The sequence below is a fragment of the Columba livia genome, unplaced genomic scaffold (genome assembly GCF_036013475.1).
Source record: "Columba livia isolate bColLiv1 breed racing homer unplaced genomic scaffold, bColLiv1.pat.W.v2 Scaffold_140, whole genome shotgun sequence".
In the NCBI taxonomy this organism is placed as follows: Eukaryota; Metazoa; Chordata; class Aves; order Columbiformes; family Columbidae; genus Columba; species Columba livia.
This window is the reverse complement of record NW_027043036.1, coordinates 822,409-842,463: the sequence shown is the minus strand read 5'-3', so window position 1 is coordinate 842,463 and position 20,055 is coordinate 822,409. Positions and strand designations below refer to the sequence as shown.

The following is a 20,055-nucleotide window of genomic DNA, read 5'->3' as shown; positions in this document are numbered from 1 at the left end:
AGGCTGGGCACTGGGTTGGTGTCTGCATTGGCAGTTTTCCCCTTCTTGGGTAAAAGGCTGTTGAGCAGAGACAGTTGTAGAGATTTGGGTCTCAGGGGTTTGCAGCAATCCTGTCAAACTCTGAGCAGGATGAGCTTTGGAGCCCAGGAACAATGGAGATGCTCTGAAGATGTTTGTCAATGGTGGTGCTGGCACTAGTAACAGTAACAGGGAACTCCTTATTCTCACTGATGATCATGATGAACTAAAGCTCTTTAATTTCATTCCTAACAGACATTCTTGCTTTTCTAAGCATCCACTACACCTGAGCAGTTGTGTCTTGGAATAAGTTTTTAGAACATGATTTTCTCTCACTTGTTTTTTGTTTTAATCATTTAAAGAGTACACCTCTTAGACAGAATTACTCCCAAATTGTGCTTCTTTCCTTATTTTTCTACCTTTTAATTATTTCTTATGTGGTGTGATGTGGAGGTTGCATAGAATAGTTTCTTTTTGAGACAAAGAAGGCCAAGGAACAGATCCCAGGTCAGTGCAAAGGCTCAAAGGAATCCGGAATCTTTATGTGTGTGCACTGACACACACTGTCACCTGCATTTCCAGTCTCTGCAGTCCCAACCGTGCAGCAGAGTCTGGAGTTCTGAGCTCCCTTCATCTGCCCCGTGTGACACGTGTAAAATGGAACTACCCCAGTCCAATGGCTGGTTTTGATTCTCTTCACAGCCTGAAGCACCACATGGGTCAGGAGACAAGCCAGGATACCCAACCAGGACTCACATGCTCTGCTCTTACAGTTCAGGTGTTCCCAGGAGTCTCAGCAGACATGTTACGCTGATATCTGGGTGCAAGGAGCTGGTCAAGTGTCTCGTCTCCATTTCTGTAACGATGGCTTTGCTGCCTGGCTGCTGTGCAGACTCTGTAAATGGATGCTGACACCTCTTGAACAACCTGCTCTGAAAGGATTAACAAGGAGGGTCGTTCTTTCTGCAAGGGCATTAGGAGAGCAAAAAAGACCCTGGATTGGGGCAAATGAAAAGGAATGCAAAAGTTGTGGTCAGGACTGTTTGGGAGCACTTGTAAAGCAGCCCTGCACATGTAAATTATTCCTTTGGTCAGGGAGAACCTGAGAGCTGTCCCGAAATTGAAAACATGAAGGGGAAGGAAGGACAGTGCCATTCAGGCTCCAAGGGACCTCGGCAGGTGTCTTGACCAACCTCCTGCTCACAGCAGGGTCAGACCAGATTGCTCAGGGCTTTATCCAAACACATCTTGGTCACTTTCTGGGACAGAGTGGGTGCGCACTCCTGGGAAACAGCTTCCAGTGCTGGACTGTCCTCAGGACTGGAAAGTTTCTCCCTTTCTACAGCACCTTTCCAAGCCCAACCATCCAGATTGGTTTTACCCATCTACTTGCACACTGACACAGACCATAATATCCTACGTTGGACACAAGAATGTTGTGGGGGATGATGCTGAATGCCTTGCTGACTTCCAGGTAACAGACCACCACTGCTCTGGCCGCATCCACAACCCTGTCCTTTCCTCACAGAAAGCAAAGAGGATGGACAGGCACAATCCACCCTGGGCAAACCCCGTCACCTTCTCTTCCAGACACCCAGAAATGGGGTCCCAGTGGACATGCTCTGGGGCACAGCCCTTAGTTCCCCTGCTCACCCATTGGCCATTTTGAAAAGTGCACACACTGTGTGAGAGCTGCCAGTGGTCAGGGAGTCCCCCCAGTCTCCATGAGCATTCACAGATGGTGGAGAGTGGCCTCACTGTGACATTGTCCTGCTGTCCCAGCTCCTGGGATGCTGCCCCTGCTGTCCCATAGACTGGAAAGGATTGTGTTAGTTCCAGTCACCCCAACTTGATCCACATCCACTGCTGGTTGTTCTGCCTCCAGTCACAGAGGCCTGGGAGACCTTGCTGGTGAAGATGGAGGACAAGAGATACAGAGAATATCAGTTGTTTCACATATTAAATTCATAAGTGTCCACACAGTGTCTTTGTTTCTCCTTTAACTGTTCCTGCAGTAGTAACAGCTCATTATGGGGCCCTTGAATTGCCTTACAGGTCTAGACTGAGTTCTGATCTGGACTGTTGCTGTGCTTGGAGGCTGCTGTCCTTGAGACCAGATGAACTCACTCCTGCCACCCTGCCTGGCAGTTCATTCCATCCGTGTCACAGCTCTGTCTGCAGCACTGACAGCTCCAGCTCCCCCAGTCAGGTCCCTGGCTGAGGACATTGCCTCACATCTGGGCTGAGCCACCCCAGCTGTGGCACCAGCCCAGCTCTGACCTGCCACAGGAAACCTGGTACCAAGTGTCCAAGAGCCCATGTGTGCAAAGGCTTTGAATCAGAGCACAGACATGACATGGCCAGAGACTGATGAATGTCTCTCTAGACCTGGGAGTGTAAAACCAGAACAAAATGCCTAAGGTCATTCAACTGAAGATATTCCTTCCCCAGTTTGCAGAAATCAGATGCTTTGCTGTAACATTCCTGGTGTCCTGTCTAATGATGGGACAAGAAAATATTATTCTCATACCGATTCATTTTTTAAAATAAAAAATACAATGATGGAAAGAAATGTCTCTGAAGAGGAGAGAGAATCAACGTCACTGATTACTTCAACTTCGAAGCTGTGCCATTGGAGCCCCAGGGAGACCTGGATGTGCCCAGAGGGGACAGAGAAAGGGACATCAAGGGCTGCTCCTGTGCTGCTGAGCTGGGCTGGGCTCCTGGGACACAGGGAGCTCATGGCAGCGGCAGCGCTGCAGAGAGACAGCTCTGCCCAGGAGCAGCTCCTCTGCACACGCAGCAGGGCTGAGGGCTCTGCCTGGGGATCTCGGGAGACGAGCAAGGCAGAGAGAGATTAAAGGTGGTCAGGGCTGGAGGATGACTGAGAGCTCACTGGAGGAGAAACCTTTGCAGCCCTCGCCATGGTAAGTCTCTGGGTGCAGGGCAGTGCAGCTGTAGCTCCTGAAGGCATCTCCTGAAACCGGCACAGGCACAGCTTGTGGGGTCTGTAAGGACGGGGCTCTTGTCAGGCCATGTTGAACAGCTGTGAAGGTGGGGGAGCACCCAGGGGTGCCCAGGGCTGTCCTGCAGAGCAGGGTCCCTGCACCCCAGGGCTGTGCCGGGCAGGGACTCTGCCGCCTGCCAGGGTCAGCGCTCAGCCTGCCCGGGAGATCCCATGGCAGCAGCTGTGGGTGGAAGGAGCGACCCCCGGCAGGGCAGGCAGGGAGCTTGTGGGGTTGAAGGGGGCTGTGTGGGTCAGGGCTGCTCAGAGCTCCAGATCCCCCCATAGACACGGCAGAGGGTCCTTCTGAACAACAACTTCAACACATGAACAGCTGCCAGGGAAGGAGTCTGTGCTGTCAGTTTTCCACTGGGTGTGCAGTGGGAGATGGGGATTTATTTCTCTCTTTGGAGCAGACACTGAGACCCCAGTTCTCGTTAGGACTGGTCTGAGCTGCTCCTGAGCCCCTGCACACACAGAGCTGCCCCTGGGCAGTGCCAGGAGGTGTGAGCAGGACAGAGCTGAGCACACAGCGGGTGGGACGGGGTCTGTGACACTGACAGGGAGCAGACCAGGGACAGAGACACAGCTGCAGGCAGCACAGACATGGGCAGGGAGAGGGAGCTCCTACCAGATATGCCAGGGACGGGATTTAGGAACCCCCCTGCCATTCCCTGCAGTGCAGACACATTTCCCAGAGCAACCCCTGGTCTCCTCTCCTCCCCAGCAGACCCTCTGCCCATAAAGCCATGGGGTCCAGGTCACGAGTCTCCACCTCAGCAGCTGGACCTCCAGGTGAAGGGTTCCTGGAACGTGGTACACAAATAAGGTGCTAAAAGTACTTGCTCTCCAGTGTCATTATGTGAGTGGCAGCAGCACAGCCGAGTCAGGAGAAGGTTCTACAGCATGCCCGTCTGCCTTTCTGTCCTTGCTTTATTTTCTGGTAGCACTGCAGTGTCCTTCCCTGTTTCTCCACCTGTCCCTGGTGCTCTTGCTCTCTGGGGTTGGGGTGGGAGTTTGGGTCACTTCTTTTTCTGATATCAACTCAGGGGCTCTTGCCCCAGACTTGTGTCCAAGGAAACCAGATGCCCAAGCTGCATTTTAAGCAGTGATGAACAGTTTTTTCTCACTTGGTAGAAAGAGAGAATGAGCTGAAACATCCCTCCATCAGGGAAGAGGTTTTCATTGAGAAACAGCATGTTTACTTTCCTCAGAGAAGTCCCTCTAACTTGTCACTGCCTTTTCCTCCTTGCACAGGTCCTCATGCCCACAGGCAGCCAATGTCCAACAGCAGCTCCATCACCCAGTTCCTCCTCCTGCCGTTCACAGACACACGGGAGCTGCAGCTCTTGCACTTCTGGCTCTTCCTGGGCATCTACCTGGCTGCCCTCCTGGGCAACGGCCTCATCATCACCACCATAGCCTGGGACCAGCACCTCCACACCCCCATGTACTTCTTCCTGCTCAACCTCGCCCTCCTCGACCTGGGCTGCATCTCCACCATTCTCCCCAAGTCCATGGCCAATTCCCTCTGGGATTCTAGGGCCATCTCATACTTGGGATGTGCGGCACAGCTCTTTTTGTTTCTCTTCTTGATCACAGCAGAGTATGGTCTCCTCACCATCATGTCGTATGACCGCTACGTTGCCATCTGCAAACCCCTGCACTACGGGACCCTCCTGGGCAGCAGAGCTTGTGTCCACATGGCAGCAGCTGCCTGGGCCACTGGGTTTCTCAATGCTCTGCTGCACACGGCCAATACATTTTCACTGCCCCTGTGCAAGGGCAATGCCCTGGGTCAGTTCTTCTGTGAAATCCCCCAGATCCTCAAGCTCTCCTGCTCACACTCCTACCTCAGGGAAGCTGGGCTTATTGTGTTTAGTGCCTGTTTAGTTTTCATGTGTTTTGTTTTCATCATCCTGTCCTATGTGCAGATCTTGAGGGCCGTGCTGAGGATCCCCTCTGAGCAGGGACGGCACAAAGCCTTTTCCACCTGCCTCCCTCACCTGGCCGTGGTCTCCCTGTTCCTCAGCACTATCATGTTTGCCCACCTGAAGCCCCCTTCCATCTCTTCCCCATCCCTGGACCTGGTGGTGTCTGTTCTGTACTCAGTGGTGCCTGCAGCAGTGAACCCCCTCATCTACAGCATGAGGAACCAGGAGCTCAAGGATGCCTTGTGGAAACTCATATCTTACAATTTCCTGAAGTATTAAACTACCCATCTGCTTCTACATAGGAGTTTTAGAGTAACTAATTACAGGCCCAGCCTGTCATCTGGATTTTCTGTTGTTGTTGGTAGTTTTTTTATTGTGATAATGTTGTTGTCATCCCATTTCTTAATTCACCGTCTGCTTTTCTGTTATAACCACTGGCTGTGTAAATGAGGAGCCGTGCTCTCCTTGTCTCTAAACAAAATAAAGGGTTCTTTAGTGACTTGTTTTTCACTATATCCTTCCTGCAAGGCCTTATGGAACTGCAGGGACAATTCTTGTGTTCATGGGAGGAGGAAAAGAGTCCATCCTGGCAGCCCTGCCAGGGAGCAGCAGCGCTTGTTCTTCCAGAGCTGTTCTGGTTCCACTCCCACACTCTCCTTCTCATCCCTGGTGTTGGTGCAAGGCCTGAGTGCTCTGGCAGCTTGGTCACCGTCCTGCTGTGTGTCAGTGCTGTGGGCGCAGGCAGGGACAGGCAATGGGCACTGCTGTGACAGAGCTGGCCTCACAACAGCCTTTCCAGATAGAAAGGTGATCTGGTCAGGGCAGGGCCTAAAGGTTTAAGTCTTCTTAAAAAAATTATCTCAAGAACATGCCCAAGAAAGTGACCTATATATGAAACACCATTGTACAGGTGAACTGTGTGTGTGTGCAGGGCTGACACACAGCAGTGTCCTCTCACAGCCAGGCTCCTGACAGAGACCTGCAGGACCAGCAGAGCAGGGGCTGGGCTGTGCCCCTGTGCACTGGACACCCCATCAAATCTGCCCCAATCATCATGGACTAAACCCTCACAGCCTTCATTTCCAGCCCGGACCTCTCGCCCCCGTTCAGAGAGGTTCTTTGTCCTTACCTGAAAAGACACTGAATGAGTAGGTCAGAAGTCCATGTTTGCATTGTACAGATGAGTGTGAACATCATGTATGTGAGGTGAGATGAACCGAAGTGAGCGCCAATGCTGTCAGATATTCAGGGGTGCCATTTTGCACCTGGGACACGTCAACCCTGTCTGTACATACAGACTGGGAGATGAGATGCTGCAGAGCAGCTCTGCAGAGAGGGATCTGAGGGTCTGGTCAACAGCAAGTTGAACATGAGCCACCAATGTCCCTGGAGCCAAGAGGGACCGTGTTCTGGGTGCAGCCACCACAGCACAGCCAGCCGGGCAGGGAGGGGATTGTCCCGCTCTGCTCTGTGCTGGGGTGGCCTCACCTGCAGCATTCACTGTGTGCAGGGATGGGGACACAGGGTAAAAGGAGATAAAGCTACTGGAGAGTGCCCAGAAGATGCTATGAAGTTGGTGAAGGGTTTGGAGGAAAAGCCGTATTAGGAGCAGCTGAAGTCCCTGGGTTTGCTCAGCCTGGAGAAGATGTGACTGAGGGCAGAGCTCATGGGGCTGCAGGTTCCTCAGAAGGGAGCTGAGCTCTTCTCGTCTCTGGTGACCAATGACAGAACCCAAGGGAACGGCATGAAGATGTGCCAGGGGTCAGACATGAGGAAAAGGTTCTTCCCCCAGAGGTGCTGGACACTGAACAGGCTCTCCAGGGAGGTGTCACGGCCCCAACCTGACCATGTTCAAGAAGAGACTGGACAACGTTCTCAGACACACGGGGTGAACTGTGGGGTGTTCTGTGTAAGGACAGGAGTTGGACTCCATGGTCCTTGTGGGGCCCTTCCAGCTCAGGACATTGTATGATTCTATGAAGGCCTGTGGGACAGACAGTGTCCCGAGGTCATTTTACATTGGGAAAAACCTCACATGGAAACTAAATGCAGCACTGGGCTGTGCTTCCTTTAACCAATGTTCTCGTGTCCATTCCCCACAATGTGGGACATCTCAGATGAGTGCAGAGCAGGGTGACACACCACAGGGCTGAGGTGCCTCCCTCAGGAGGCCAGAGGGACACTGTGACTCCTGCCTCTGTGTGTGAAAGGAACAGACTCTGTCTCTGAGCATCCCTGGGTGCATAAGGAATCCATGAGGTCAGCTCAGACATGGATGCCTGACAGACACTGACATTTCCGTGTGTGACTCCAGGAACAAACCCCACTGGCCCCGGCAGATCAATCTCACCTGCTCCTGTTTGCTACACCATCCTTACCCATGACTCTGGATTGTGGTCTCAAACATGCCAGAGCAATCAGAGATGTCCTGAGGTCCTTGGAAAAGGCAGTTGTCAAACCTGCCTTCAAGAAGGGCAGGAATGAGAATTGTCAGAATTACAGGCTACTCAGCCCAGCTCCATCCCTGGGAAGGGAATGGGACAAGTCTTCCTGCAGCCATGTCCAGACACTTGGAAAACAAGGAAGGGATTGCTGAACCCAAATGGGCAGGGAAAGAAGGGCACGTTGTGCACATGGAATTTCACAAGGTGTCAAACATGGTTTCCCGTGGTGTCCTTATAATGCGATTGGTGCTTTCTGTGCTAAAGAAGTGGATGTTTGGTGTGAAGTTGGCTGGATGATGAAGCCCAAACGTCACCAGTGGTACAAAGTGTCCACAGAGCCAGTTACCAGTGGGATCCCTCAGGGACCAGCACTTGGGACAACACTGTTGAACGTCATTATTCTCCCCCCCTATGATGTGACACAGTGAACCTTCAGCTCCTTTGTGGGTGGTGCAAAGCTGAGCAGAGGCCTTGGACAACCTCACCTGGGTCACCCTGCCCTGAGCAGGACAGTGAGACAAGATGATGTTCACACCTGAGTTGCTCTGTGATTCCAGGAATCTTTCCCTTGGAAACGTTTTGGAAGAAGGAAGAGGTGGAGGAACAAGAAAATAAAAATACAGGCAGAGGAGGAGACCTCAAAGGTGTCAAATAAACAGAGCAGTTCTGTGAAGAATGTTTCTCTGCTCAAACTGTTAGCAGGAAATCTATAACCAGCTCCCCAAACTCCCTGTTCTGATCATTGGCCCCTGGGATTTACAGCACATTTCTTTACATCAGATTCTGCACTGAAGTTTGCACTGATTGTTACAGCTTCTTTGCAGGATTGCTTCATGTTCCTTAGAGAACTGGATGTAAACAGGCACCGGGGAATTTTTAATTAGAGGAAACAAAAAGGAAAAAAAAAAAGAAAACAATAGAACTTAATGATGTTTCTCAGTTCTGTGGTTAAATTAAGTAGTTTCCAGCGAGGTCCATTGCCATAATTGAAGAGTTGCCTGTAGGGAGCAGGAGAGCAACTGCTGAAAGACTTGACCTGCCTGAAGCTCAAAGCAGAGTGAGAGCTGAGAGGCTCTGAATGAGCCAAGAGTGAGAGGTGAAGAACCTCTGGGGAGCGATGGAAAGTGCAAATGTCCAGACAGGCTTCTGAAGAGATGAGTTCAGACACGGGGAGCTGGGTAAGGACAGGTGGAAACTCCTGGATGTGCAGGGGATTAAATACACGTAGTGATAGACAGAGTTCTGGCACTGCAAGCACAGGGAAAGGCCAACGTTTCATCTCCCACAGTCCGCACACATTCTGAAAATTCATATTTTGGCAGGATAGAAATTCCACAGACATTTTATTGGAAATTTTGAATTATTTCATCTGATGAAAAAAAGAGTAGTGGGTTTTTTTGTTCTTTTTGTTGTTGTTGGTTTGGTTTTTAACTTTTGAGGGGAGTTCTCAGGTTTTCAGGCTGAGCTCCATGGTCTCACTCTAAGCACCCAGTGCAAACCTCGAGAGGCCCCGTGTACCTGAGGTGTTTGCCTGGGACTGCAGGTATCAGACCAGACTGATAGAGCGATGGTGCTTTCATCATTTACAATTAGTATTCAACACTTGTGCATCTAATTAGATAAGTTTCAGGACTGTAGGTGAAGAGGCGGATATGTGAAGAACACTTAGAAGATGTGATAGAAGAATATTCCAGTTGATAATATAGAATCATAGAATTATTTCAGTCGGAAGAGACCCTCAGGACCATTGAGTCCAACCACAACCTAAATCTAGAACTAAACCGTGTCCCTAAGAACCTCATCTAAATGCCTTTAAAACACCTGCAGAGATGGTGACTCCACCACTGCCCTGGGCAGCCTGTTCCACCACATGACAACGCTTTCCAGGAAGGCTTTTTTTCCTAATATTCAATCTAAACCTCCTCTGGTGCAATTTGGGGCCACTTCCTCTTGTCCTATCACTTACTAATTGGGAGAAGAAATCAACACCCTCCATGTTCCAACCTCCTTTCAGGCAGTTGCAGACAGCGACAAGGTCTCCCCTCAGCCTCCTGTTCTCAAGGCTGAACAGCCCCAGCTCCCTCAACCGCTCCTCACCACACTTGTGCTCCAGCCCCTCAGCAGTTTTGTTGCCTCCGCTGCACTCCCTCTAGTGCCTCAATGTCCTTCTAATGAAGAGGGACCCAAAAGTGAACACAGGATTCAAGGTGGGACCTCACCAGAGCAGAGTACAGCGGCACAATCACTTCTGTAGTCCTGCTGGCCATACCATTCCTGATACAATCCAGGATACTGTTGGTGGCCTTTTTGGCCACCTGGGCACACGCTGGCTCATGTTCAGCCGCTGTCATTCAACATCCCCAGATCCCTTTCCAACAGGCAATTTTCCAGCCGCTCGTCCATGAGCCTGTAGCGCTGCCTGGGGTTGTTGTGACCCACGTGCTGCACCCGGCACTTGGTCTTGTTAAAATTCAGACAATTGACCTCAGCCCAACAATGCAGCTGGTCCAGATCCCTCTGTTGGCCTTCCCACCCTCCAGCAGATTAACACTCCCACCCAACCTGGTGTCATCTGCAAACTTACTGAGGGTGCACTCGATACCCTCATCTAGATCACTGATAGAGATTAAATAGAACTGAGTTCAATACTGAGCTCTGGAGACACCACTCATGACCTGTCACCAATTGGATTTGGCTCTGTTCACCACAATTCCTTGGGCCTGGCTCTCCAGCCAGTTCTTTACCCATGGCAGATACACCACCCAGGCCGTGAGCTGCAGCTTCTCCAGGAGATGCTGTGGGATACGGTGTCAAAGGCTTTACTGCAGTCTAAGGACACAACATCCACAGCCTTTCCCTCATCCACTAATTGGGTCACCTTGTCATAGAAAGAGCTCAGGTTGGTCAAACAGGACCTGCCTTTCTTAAACCCATGTTGACTGGACCTGACCACATGGTTCTCTGGTATGTGTTCTGTGTGATGTTACTCAAGATCATCTGCTCCATGACCTTGCCCATCACCTAGGTTAGACTGGCAAGCCTGTAGTTCCCCAGATCGTCTTTCTGGCCCTTCCTCTAGATGGGTGTCATGTTAGTCAACTTCCAGGGAAATGGGACTGCCTCAGTTAGCCATGATTGCTGATAGATAACAGAAAGTGGCTCAGTGATCACCTCCACCAGCTCCCTCAGCACCCTTGCGTGTTTCCCATCTGACCCCATAGCCTTGTGGGTGTCCCAGTGGAGCAGCAGGCCACCAACCATTTCCCCTTGTATTATTTGGGAGTCACTCTGCTCCCCATCTTTGTCTTCTGGCTCAGGGGGCTGGGTACGTGGAGCACAACTGTTCTGACTATTAAAGACTGAGGCAAAGAAGGCATTTAGCAGCTCAGCCTTTCCCTCATCCTTTGTCACTGTGTTTCCCTCTCCATCCATCAGAAGATGGAGATTCCCCTTAGCCCTCCTCTTGTTGATTATACATTTATTGCAACTTTTCTTGTTGCCTTTTACAGCAGTACCCAGGTGTAGCTCCAGTTGGGCTTTGGCCCTTCTAGTTCTCTTCCTCCATAACCTCACAGAATTCTTGTATTCCTCCTGAGTAACCTGCCCCTCCTTCCAAAGTTTATTCCCATGCTCTCCCTGGAGATCCCCTGAGCTCTCCTGGGCGCACACAGCTCCTCTCCAGGAGACATCTGCTGTCATTCCTATTTCAGGTGGGGCAGCAACAGGCAGATAAGTCCAAGACCTGTTAAAGTCTTCTTGGAAATGTGCAAACAAGAAGGAAGCTCTTAGTCCAGTCCTTGGTCCCTAACACACCCCCTGGGACTCTGAGCCTGTCTCCCTGAATCCATCAAGAAGCCCAAAAGAGCAGGAGTCCTTTTGAGGGAGCAGCACCTGGGCTGTATTCCTGACACCAGCTTTGGAAGAGGCGTCCAGACTTCTGCCCTGCCCTGAGGAGCCCCTGGGTTTATGGTGCTGTTTGCACAGACACAGCTCTGATCAAGTGGTTCCCATGGCTTGCTCCTGTCTGCAGCCTCAGGGATGCCACTGTAGGGACAACAGGACAGTCTCAAGTTACATGAGACTTTAGGGGCCCCACAAATCCAAGGGCACAGCCGTTTGTTTTAAAATTGCCTTTCCCATCCCGCCCCATCCCCAGTTCAAAATTCAAAGAGTGTCTAAACTGGATGTGTCAGTGTGTTCTTGGTCATGTTTTCACACAAAGGTTAGAAGGACAAGAGTGATATCCACAGATGACCAGCAGGCAGTGTGCGATGTGACTGCAGACCAGTATCTGCTCTCCACGAGACCTTCCTTGAGCTCGAAATCAATCCTGTGCTCCAGTTCCACTGCAGGTTCAACAAAATCGATGTCTTTCTGAGGAGACACCAGCACTGAAAAGGCAGCATCCTGCTGTTGCCCTTGGCCACGGCTCCAGGGAAGCAGCAGCCTCGAGTCACAAGCAGCAGAGAGGGAGCGATAACTGAGGTGCCCATGGGCAGCCCCAAGGCTACCGGGGCTGCTCCTCCATGGGGCAGCATTTGCCTCCTGGACACTCCTGCATCCTGGGGCTGAGCCCTCAGCTCCAGAGGAGAGTGAAGAGATGGGACCTGAGACAAATTGTTTTCTACTGCTTTATTTATTGAGTTTATCAAAAACCAAGGAGTGCATATATATATGTACAAGAGGTCTTTGATACAAGACAAGACACGCAGGAGGCCAAGAATTATGTTATTACAGACACAAACCAAAATACAAAGCCCAGCAAAAGCACTATGGAAAAACAGAGACACATAAGAAGAAAAGTTAGTCCTGGCTATTTCTATTGCAGCCCTAGTGAGATACCATGAAACTTATTAACCTGAAGTAGTGAGTATTGAAGTAGTTTCCTCAGGGCATCCTTGAGCTCCTGGTTCCTCATGCTGTAGATGAGGGGGTTCACTGCTGGAGGCACCAAAGAGTACACAACAGACACCACCAGATCCAGGATGGGGGAGGAGACAGAGGGGGGCTTCAGGTAGGCAAACATGGCAGTGCTGAAGAACAGAGAGACCACGGCCAGATGAGGGAGGCAGGTGGAAAAGGCTTTGTGCCGTCCCTGCTCAGAGGGGATCCTCAGCACGGCCCTGAAGATCTGCACATAGGACACCACAATGAACACAAAACATCCCAAAACCAGAAAACCAATGAAAGCAAGAAGCCCAAGTTCCCTGAGGTAGGAGTGTGAGCAGGAGAGCTTGAGGATCTGGGGGATTTCACAGAAGAAGTGGCCCAGGGCATTGCCCTTGCACAGGGGCAGTGAAAATGTATTGGCCGTGTGCAGCAGAGCAGTGAGAAACCCAGTGGCCCAGGCAGCTGCTGCCATGTGGACACAAGCTCTGCTGCCCAGGAGGGTCCCGTAGTGCAGGGGTTTGCAGATGGCAACGTAGCGGTCGTACGACATGATGGTCAGAAGAGAATATTCTGCTGTTATAGAGAACAAAAAACAAAAGATCTGTGCAGCACATCCTGAGTATGAGATGGCCCTGCTGTCCCAGAGGGAGTTGGCCATGGATTTGGGGACAATGGTGGAGATGGAGCCCAGGTCAATGACAGAGAGGTTGAGCAGGAAGAAGTACATGGGGGTGTGGAGGTGCTGGTCCCAGGCTATGGTGGTGATGATGAGGCCGTTGCCCAGGAGGGCAGCCAGGTAGATGCCCAGGAAGAGCCAGAAGTGCAAGAGCTGCAGCTCCCGTGTGTCTGTGAACGGCAGGAGGAGGAACTGGGTGATGGAGCTGCTGTTGGACATTTGCTTTTCGTGAGCATGGGGCGCTGTAATGAGGAAAAAAAGAAGTGCCTGTGGGTCAGTGCAGAGTGAGGGCAGCTGCTCTGTCCCTCTGTCTTGCTCCAGCTGCCCTGGGCTGGCACCTTTCTGAGATGGGGGCTGATCACACTCCCATGTCACCCTGAAAAGCCACCAGGCACTGCTGAGAGCAGAGGGATCCACCTCAGACCATGACAGGTCTCACCCTTTCCTAAGGTCTCAGCACCCAACGTTTAGCCCAGGACACACACAGCTCATTCCCCAGCCCCACAGACTGCATTGCCCACAGCCCACAGGTCAGAGCAAAGCTGGGACACGTGGGCCCATGGACACACCTGCAGAAAAGGACCCACAAGATCAGGCTGTGACTCTGCAGCTGAACCTGCCATCCCCAGAGAGCCTGACAGCAAGAACAAGATCCCAACAGCAGTGACCCAGAGCAGGGGAGCAAGAAGGAGAATGCGGTGAGGGTGGGTGTGAGAGAGGCCAGGGCAGAGGCAGCCGGGCACTCAGACAGCGTCACCCTTCCCCAGCTGTGCAGCCACCTCCCAGACACCAACACTGCCGGGCAGCTGCTCTCAGCCCCTGTGCTCTGCAGAGGAACTGGAGCTCTGGCTGCACAGGAGCTGCTTCATGCCTTGGAGCCCCCGGCCCTGAGGGCAGAGGCTTTGCTGGGTGGGACAGGAGGCCAGGGGGCTGCTCAAAGGAGGGATCTGCACTGCAGGGGATCACAGGGACTTTTCTCTGTTCTCCCTCCCATAACCATTCCGGGTTTGGTTTCCTCTCCTTTCTGATCATTTCCCTGCTGCCTGGAGATTCTCCCCTGGGAAGTGTTTCCCTGTCCATGTCTCTTCCCTGTCAGTGCTCACAGACCATCCCACCCTCTGTGCCCTCCCCCTGGCCCTACAGATCCTGCCTGTTCACAGGGCACTGCCTGGGGGCATCTTCCTGTTTGCAGGCTGGAAAACAGGACAGGTCAGACTAAGGCTGACGGGTCCAGCCAAGGTGATGCAGGTGCTGTGCACAGGCAGAGGGGTGGGGAAGGGATGTCATGAGCCTTCTGGCAGATGTACTGATCACTCAGAGTTGCAGTTCAGGAGTCTCAGTGACTTGTTTAAGCATGAGAGCTCATGTTCATTTTATCCTTTCCTGCATCCCCCACCCCTTGAGAAAGAAAACTAAATAGACAGGCTCAGGAAAGCTCCTTATCTGTCTGCTAATCCTTGCATTGATCTTGTCCTTGCGGCATCCCCTTGGAAAAATCGTGGGGGTGATCTGGAACTGTGAGCACCACTGACCCACATAGCACCCACTCCACAGCACAAGCACCTTTCTTGCCCTGGCTGGGGTCACTCCTTCCCCCCACAGCTTCTCCCCACAGCACCGCGGGGATCTCCCTGGCAGGCTGAGCGCTGACCCTGGCAGGCGGCAGAGTCCCTGCCCCAGCACAGCCCTGGGGTGCAGGGACCCTGCTCTGCAGGACAGCCCTGGGCAACCCTGGCTGCAGAAACAGCTTCACACACCCAGAGTCATCCTCAGCAGGAGGCACCTACCATGTGTTATCCCTCTGATGCTTTGAGAAGGAAATCCCTGCACTGCTGCCTGTCCTCCTTATCTAGACAAGAAGGTCTCTGATAGTGTTACTTACATAGCTTGTTTATTGTCCAAGCGCTAGGAAATCCCACCACGATTTGTAGATGCAATGATGTGCAGCCTGAGACAGACTGTCTTTGAAGATTTCTCTCCTTGTGAACTCACAGCAAACCTCCCACCCTACATTGCCTTTCCCTCTCTCTCTGCCTGGCTCCTCTGCCCTCAGCCCTGCTGCGTGTGCAGAGGAGCTGCTCCTGGGCAGAGCTGTCTCTCTGCAGCGCTGCCGCTGCCATGAGCTCCCTGTGTCCCAGGAGCCCAGCCCAGCTCAGCAGCACAGGAGCAGCCCATGATGTCTCTTTCTCTGTCCCCTCTGGGCTCCCTCCAGGTGTCTCTGGGGCTCCAATGGCAAAACGTCGAAGCTGAAGTAATCAGTGGTGTTGATTCTCTCTCCTCTTCAGAGACATTTCTTTCCAGCATTGTATTTTTTATTTTAAAAAATGAATCGGTATGAGAATAATCTTTTCTTGTCCCATCATTAGACAGGACACCAGGAATGTTACAGCAAAGCATCTAATTTCTGCAAACTGGGGAAGGAATATCTTCAGTTGAATGAACTTAGGCATTTTGTTCTGGTTTTACACTCCTAGGTCTAGAGAGACATTCGTCAGTCTTTGGCCATGTCATGTCTGTGCTCTGCAGCAAAGCCTTTGCACACATGGGCTCTTGGACACTTGGTACCAGGTTTCTTGTGGCAGGTCAGAGCTGGGCTGGTGCCACAGCTGGGGTGGTTCAGCCCAGATGTGAGGCAATGTCCTCAGCCAGGGACCTGACTGGGGGAGCTGGAGCTGTCAGTGCTGCAGACAGAGCTGTGACACGGATGGAATGAACTGCCAGGCAGGGTGGCAGGAGTGAGTTCATCTGGTCTCAAGGACAGCAGCCTCCAAGCACAGCAACAGTCCAGATCAAAGCTCAGTCCAGACCTGTAAGGCAATTCAAGGGCCCCATAATGAGCTGTTACTACTGCAGGAACAGTTAAAGGAGAAACAAAGACACTGTGTGGACACTAACGAATATAATAAGAGGTGAGAATCCCTATGTCCTCTTGTTCTCCCTCTTCACCAGCAAGGTCTCTGAGATCTCTGTGGCTGGAGGCAGAACAAGCAGCAGTGCATGGGGATCAAGTTGGGGTCACTGGAACTAACACAATCCTCTCCAGTCTATGGGACAGCAGGGGCAGCATCCCAGGAGCTGGGACAGCAGGACAATGTCACAGTGAGGCCACTCTCCACCGTCTTGGAAAGCTCATGGAGACTGGGGGGACTCCCTGACCACTGGCAGCTCTCACACAGTGTGTGCACTTTTCAAAATGGCCAATGGGTGACCAGGGGAACTAAGGGCTGTGCCCCAGAGCACGTCCACTGGGACCCCATTTCTGGGTGTCTGGAAGAGAAAGTGATGGGGTTTACCCAGGATATGTTGTGCCTGTCCATCCTCTTTGCTTTCTGTGAGGAAAGGACAGGGTGGTGGACGCGGGGTAGCAACAACGGTCTGATACGTGAATGTCAGCAAGGCATTCAGTGTCATCTCCTGTAGTATTCTTGTGACCAAGGTAGGATATTATGGTCTGTGTTAGTGTGTAAGTAGATGGGTAAAAAGCCAAGTGACAAAGATGTGTCTGGATCAAGCCTGAGTAATCTGGTCTGACCCTGCTTTGAGCAGGAGGTTGGTCAAGACACCTCCCGAGGTCCCTTTGAGCCTGAATGATGCTGTCCATTCATCCCCTTCATGTTTTCAAATTAGGGAGAACTCTCAGGTTCTCCCAGACCACAGAAGTAATTCACATGAGGTGCAGGGCTGCTTTACAGGTGCCCTCAAAGAGTCCTGACCACATCTTTTCCATCCTTTTTCTTTTGCCCTGAGCCAAGATCTTATTTTTTGTTGTCCTAATGCCTCTCCAGAAAGAACAGCCTGTGTTGTTAACCCTTTCAGAGCAGGTTGCTCAAGAGGTGTCAGCATCCATGTACAGAGTCTGCACATCAGCCAGACACAAATCCATCATTATAGAAATGGAGACGAAGCACTTGCCCAGCTTTTTGCAGCGAGCAATTGGCATGCCTTGTCTGCTGAGATTCCAGGGAACACCGTAACTTTAAGAACTGAGAAGTTTTAGTCCTCGCTGAGCATCCTGGTTCATCTCCTGACCCATGTGGTGCTTCAGGCTGTGAAGAGAATCCAAACCAACTTCTTGATTGGGCTAGTTCCATTTTACATGGTGCCAAACAGGGCAGATGAAGGGGGCTCAGAACTCCAGACTCTGCTGCACGGTTGGGACTGCAGAGACTGGAAATGCAGGTGACAGTGTGTGTCAGTGCACACACATAAAGATTCTGGATTCCTTTGAGCCTTTGCACTGACCTGGGATCTGTTCATTGGCCTTCTTTGTCTCAAAAATAAACTATTCTCCTATGCAACCTCCACATCACACCACATAAGAATTAAAAGGTAGAAAAATAATGAAAGAAGCACAATTTGGGGGTAATTCTGTCCAAGACGTGTACTCTTTAAATGACTATAACAAAAAAGAAGTGAGAGAAAAAGCACTGTTCTAAGAAATTCTTTCAAGACACAACTGCTGAGGTGTAGTAGATGCTTAGAAAAGCAAGAATGTCTGTTAGGAATGAAATTAAAGAGCTTTAGTTCATCATGATCATCAGTGAGAATAAGGAGTTCCCTGTTACTGTTACTAGTGCCAGCACCACTGTTCACAAACATCCTTCAGAGCATCTCCATTGTTCCTGGGCTCCAAAGCTCATCCTGCTCAGAGTTTGACAGGATTGCTGCAAACCCCTGAGACCCAAATCTCTACAACTGTCTCTGCTCAACAGCCTTTTACCCCAGGAAGGGGAAAACTGCCAATGCAGACACCAACCCAGTGCCCAACCTGCCTGGAGAGCCGGGACAGTTGTGCCACACAACAGCCGCCTCTGAGGGAACCTGGAGGTGGTGGAACTGAAATGGTTTCAACCCAAATCATAGAAGCAGAGAATCACAGAATCATTTAGGCTGGAAAAGACCCTTAAAAACATGGATTCCAACCATAAATCAAACACTGCCCAGTCCACCACTAAACCATGCCCCAAAGTGCCACATCTCCACGTCTTTTAAACACCTCCAGCAATGGAAGCTCCAGTCCTGAGCTGGCAGGACACCACTGGCTGCAGTTGGACATAAGATACTGGTCATGGCTGTGAGTTCAGCCCTCGCTGGCAGAATGTCTCACACCCTCACTGAGGAGGGCAGGGGCTGGGAGATGGGAGCGCGTTTCAGTTTCCAGATCCCAGCACAGAGCCCAAACCGTCCTGCCCTTGAAATCTGGATCCCATTTCCTGAGGTGCAAAGCTGCTGGTGCTTCTGAGGATAATCATGTTAAAAGGCATGAATAATCCTTCAGGTGTTTGTGTAATATGTCTAGGAATATCAGTCGTCTATGCTTATATTTACATATCTGTAAAATAGTACTCTGCATCTGTAGTCACCCCTCTGGCAATGACAATTAAATAGGTATTTGCACTATAAGGCTCCATACCTCATCCACAAGCACACATCTAAGTGGTTCAGATGAAGGGTGTCTGGCAAACGTCACCCTTTGTGTCCCCAGGTGATGGACACTGCTCATGTGCCTCTGCAGAGAGTGGCAGGAGCTGGATCCCCTTCTCGGGACAGACTCCTTCCAGGAGAGACACAGACACAGGGGGAACTCATCAGGGCTTTACGGCATTTCACTTGGCATCAGTTTTGACATATTGGGTGCTGTCCTGTGACTGCCCTTTCTGCACAAATGATCATACAAACACAACCATTTAGTAAGACATGGTCATAAAGGGGCTGTTATGGACAAGAAAGCTCACCATGAACTCTGGAGAGAGCGAGGAAGCTCATAATAAGCAGTTAATAAGTTTATAATAAGAAGAACAACCAAGAAGCTCGAGGCCTCTTCTGAAGAGCAGGAGGCCTGAGCAGCCGTGATTGGCCATTGTAGGTGTGGGAGAGGGTCAGGGCATGTCAGGGAGAAGCAATGAGATGGCTGATGGCTTCAGTGAACCCTTCCAGCCACGTCTGAGCCCAGAAATGGAAAGCAGTTGATGTCTGCAGGTGGAGGAGGAACAGGAGGAAGATTTTCCTGGGAATACGGAAGGAAGAAAGGCCTCTCTTGGGCTAATGCAGTATGGCAGTGCCATTTGCATGCTGTGGGCATGGCTGTGCCTGGGAGATGGGGAACGGCTGCTGCTGGGGTGGCTGTGCTCAGTCATGGCCCATGAGCTGACCCTGCTCTGCTCCTCTCTTACACTGCCCACACTTGGATGGTCCTCAGGAATCATCCGTGAGCCTGGTGGATCCATGAACCTCCTGGAGTGATGGGTATGGATCCAAATAGGGGATTCAAGCAAGTTTGGGACTGGGACATTGTGGTGATTGGTGACCATTGCCAGGTGTATGAAAGAAGCTGGATGAGTTGTGAGGAGTTCACAGGCATTTCCAACTCCACAGAAAACCAGAGCCTTGCAGTTAAAGCAACAGCACTTGACATAAAACCCACCCCCAAAACACAAAACACTCACACTGACCACAGGAAAAGCCTTGAAAAACGTTTGAGAAAAATCTACCAGGTCCCAGGGGTCAGGGCTCAGCCATTCTGGTGATGAACAAGCATCAAGGGCTGACATGGCATCAGAGCCACCTCCACATGGCCCTCACCACCTGGAACCAGTGTCTCCAAGTCTTTCCTTCAGCAGCCTCCAGGGACAGGGACCTGCACTGGTTGTTTCCTTCACAGCTGTGTCAGTGACGGCCCTTCATGGGGTCCAAACACCCTCAGAAACTTGGGGTTTGCTTCTGCCTTTCACTTCACTGGAGGTTTGTTCATTCTTTCATTATCTGCAGTTCAGGATTATGGCAGCAGAGGGCTCACTAACATCTAAAATGCTCTTATAAGCCAAGGCTCTGTGCAGCATTTTCCTAGAGGCTTCAAGTCTGGTGTGGATGATTAGGGAGATTTCAGGAACATCCAAACAGAGAGCATTTGCATAATAAATAGCAATAAAGCCAAATTTCTTCTATTCCCTTCCCTACTCACCCTTCCCTCCCTTTCCAGAACAGGTGGTAACAGCAGATTCCAGTTCGTATCAATATGGAGTGTCTCCTGATAAAGACTGAATAAGTCAGAAAAGTGGGTGCCTAAATCAGCATGTGAATCATGAGATA

The 20,055-nt window shown here is 51.1% G+C and overlaps 1 protein-coding gene across 1 annotated transcript; it reads right to left on the bottom strand.

Annotated features, from left to right (window-relative positions):
- Window positions 1–12,049: 12,049 nt before the first annotated feature.
- Window positions 12,050–13,017, bottom strand: LOC135577798 (olfactory receptor 14J1-like). The gene has a single exon (XM_065047919.1). The coding sequence runs from the start codon at window positions 13,015–13,017 to the stop codon at window positions 12,220–12,222; it is 798 nt and encodes a 265-aa protein (XP_064903991.1). The 3' UTR covers window positions 12,050–12,219.
- Between the last annotated feature and the right edge of the window lie 7,038 nt (window positions 13,018–20,055).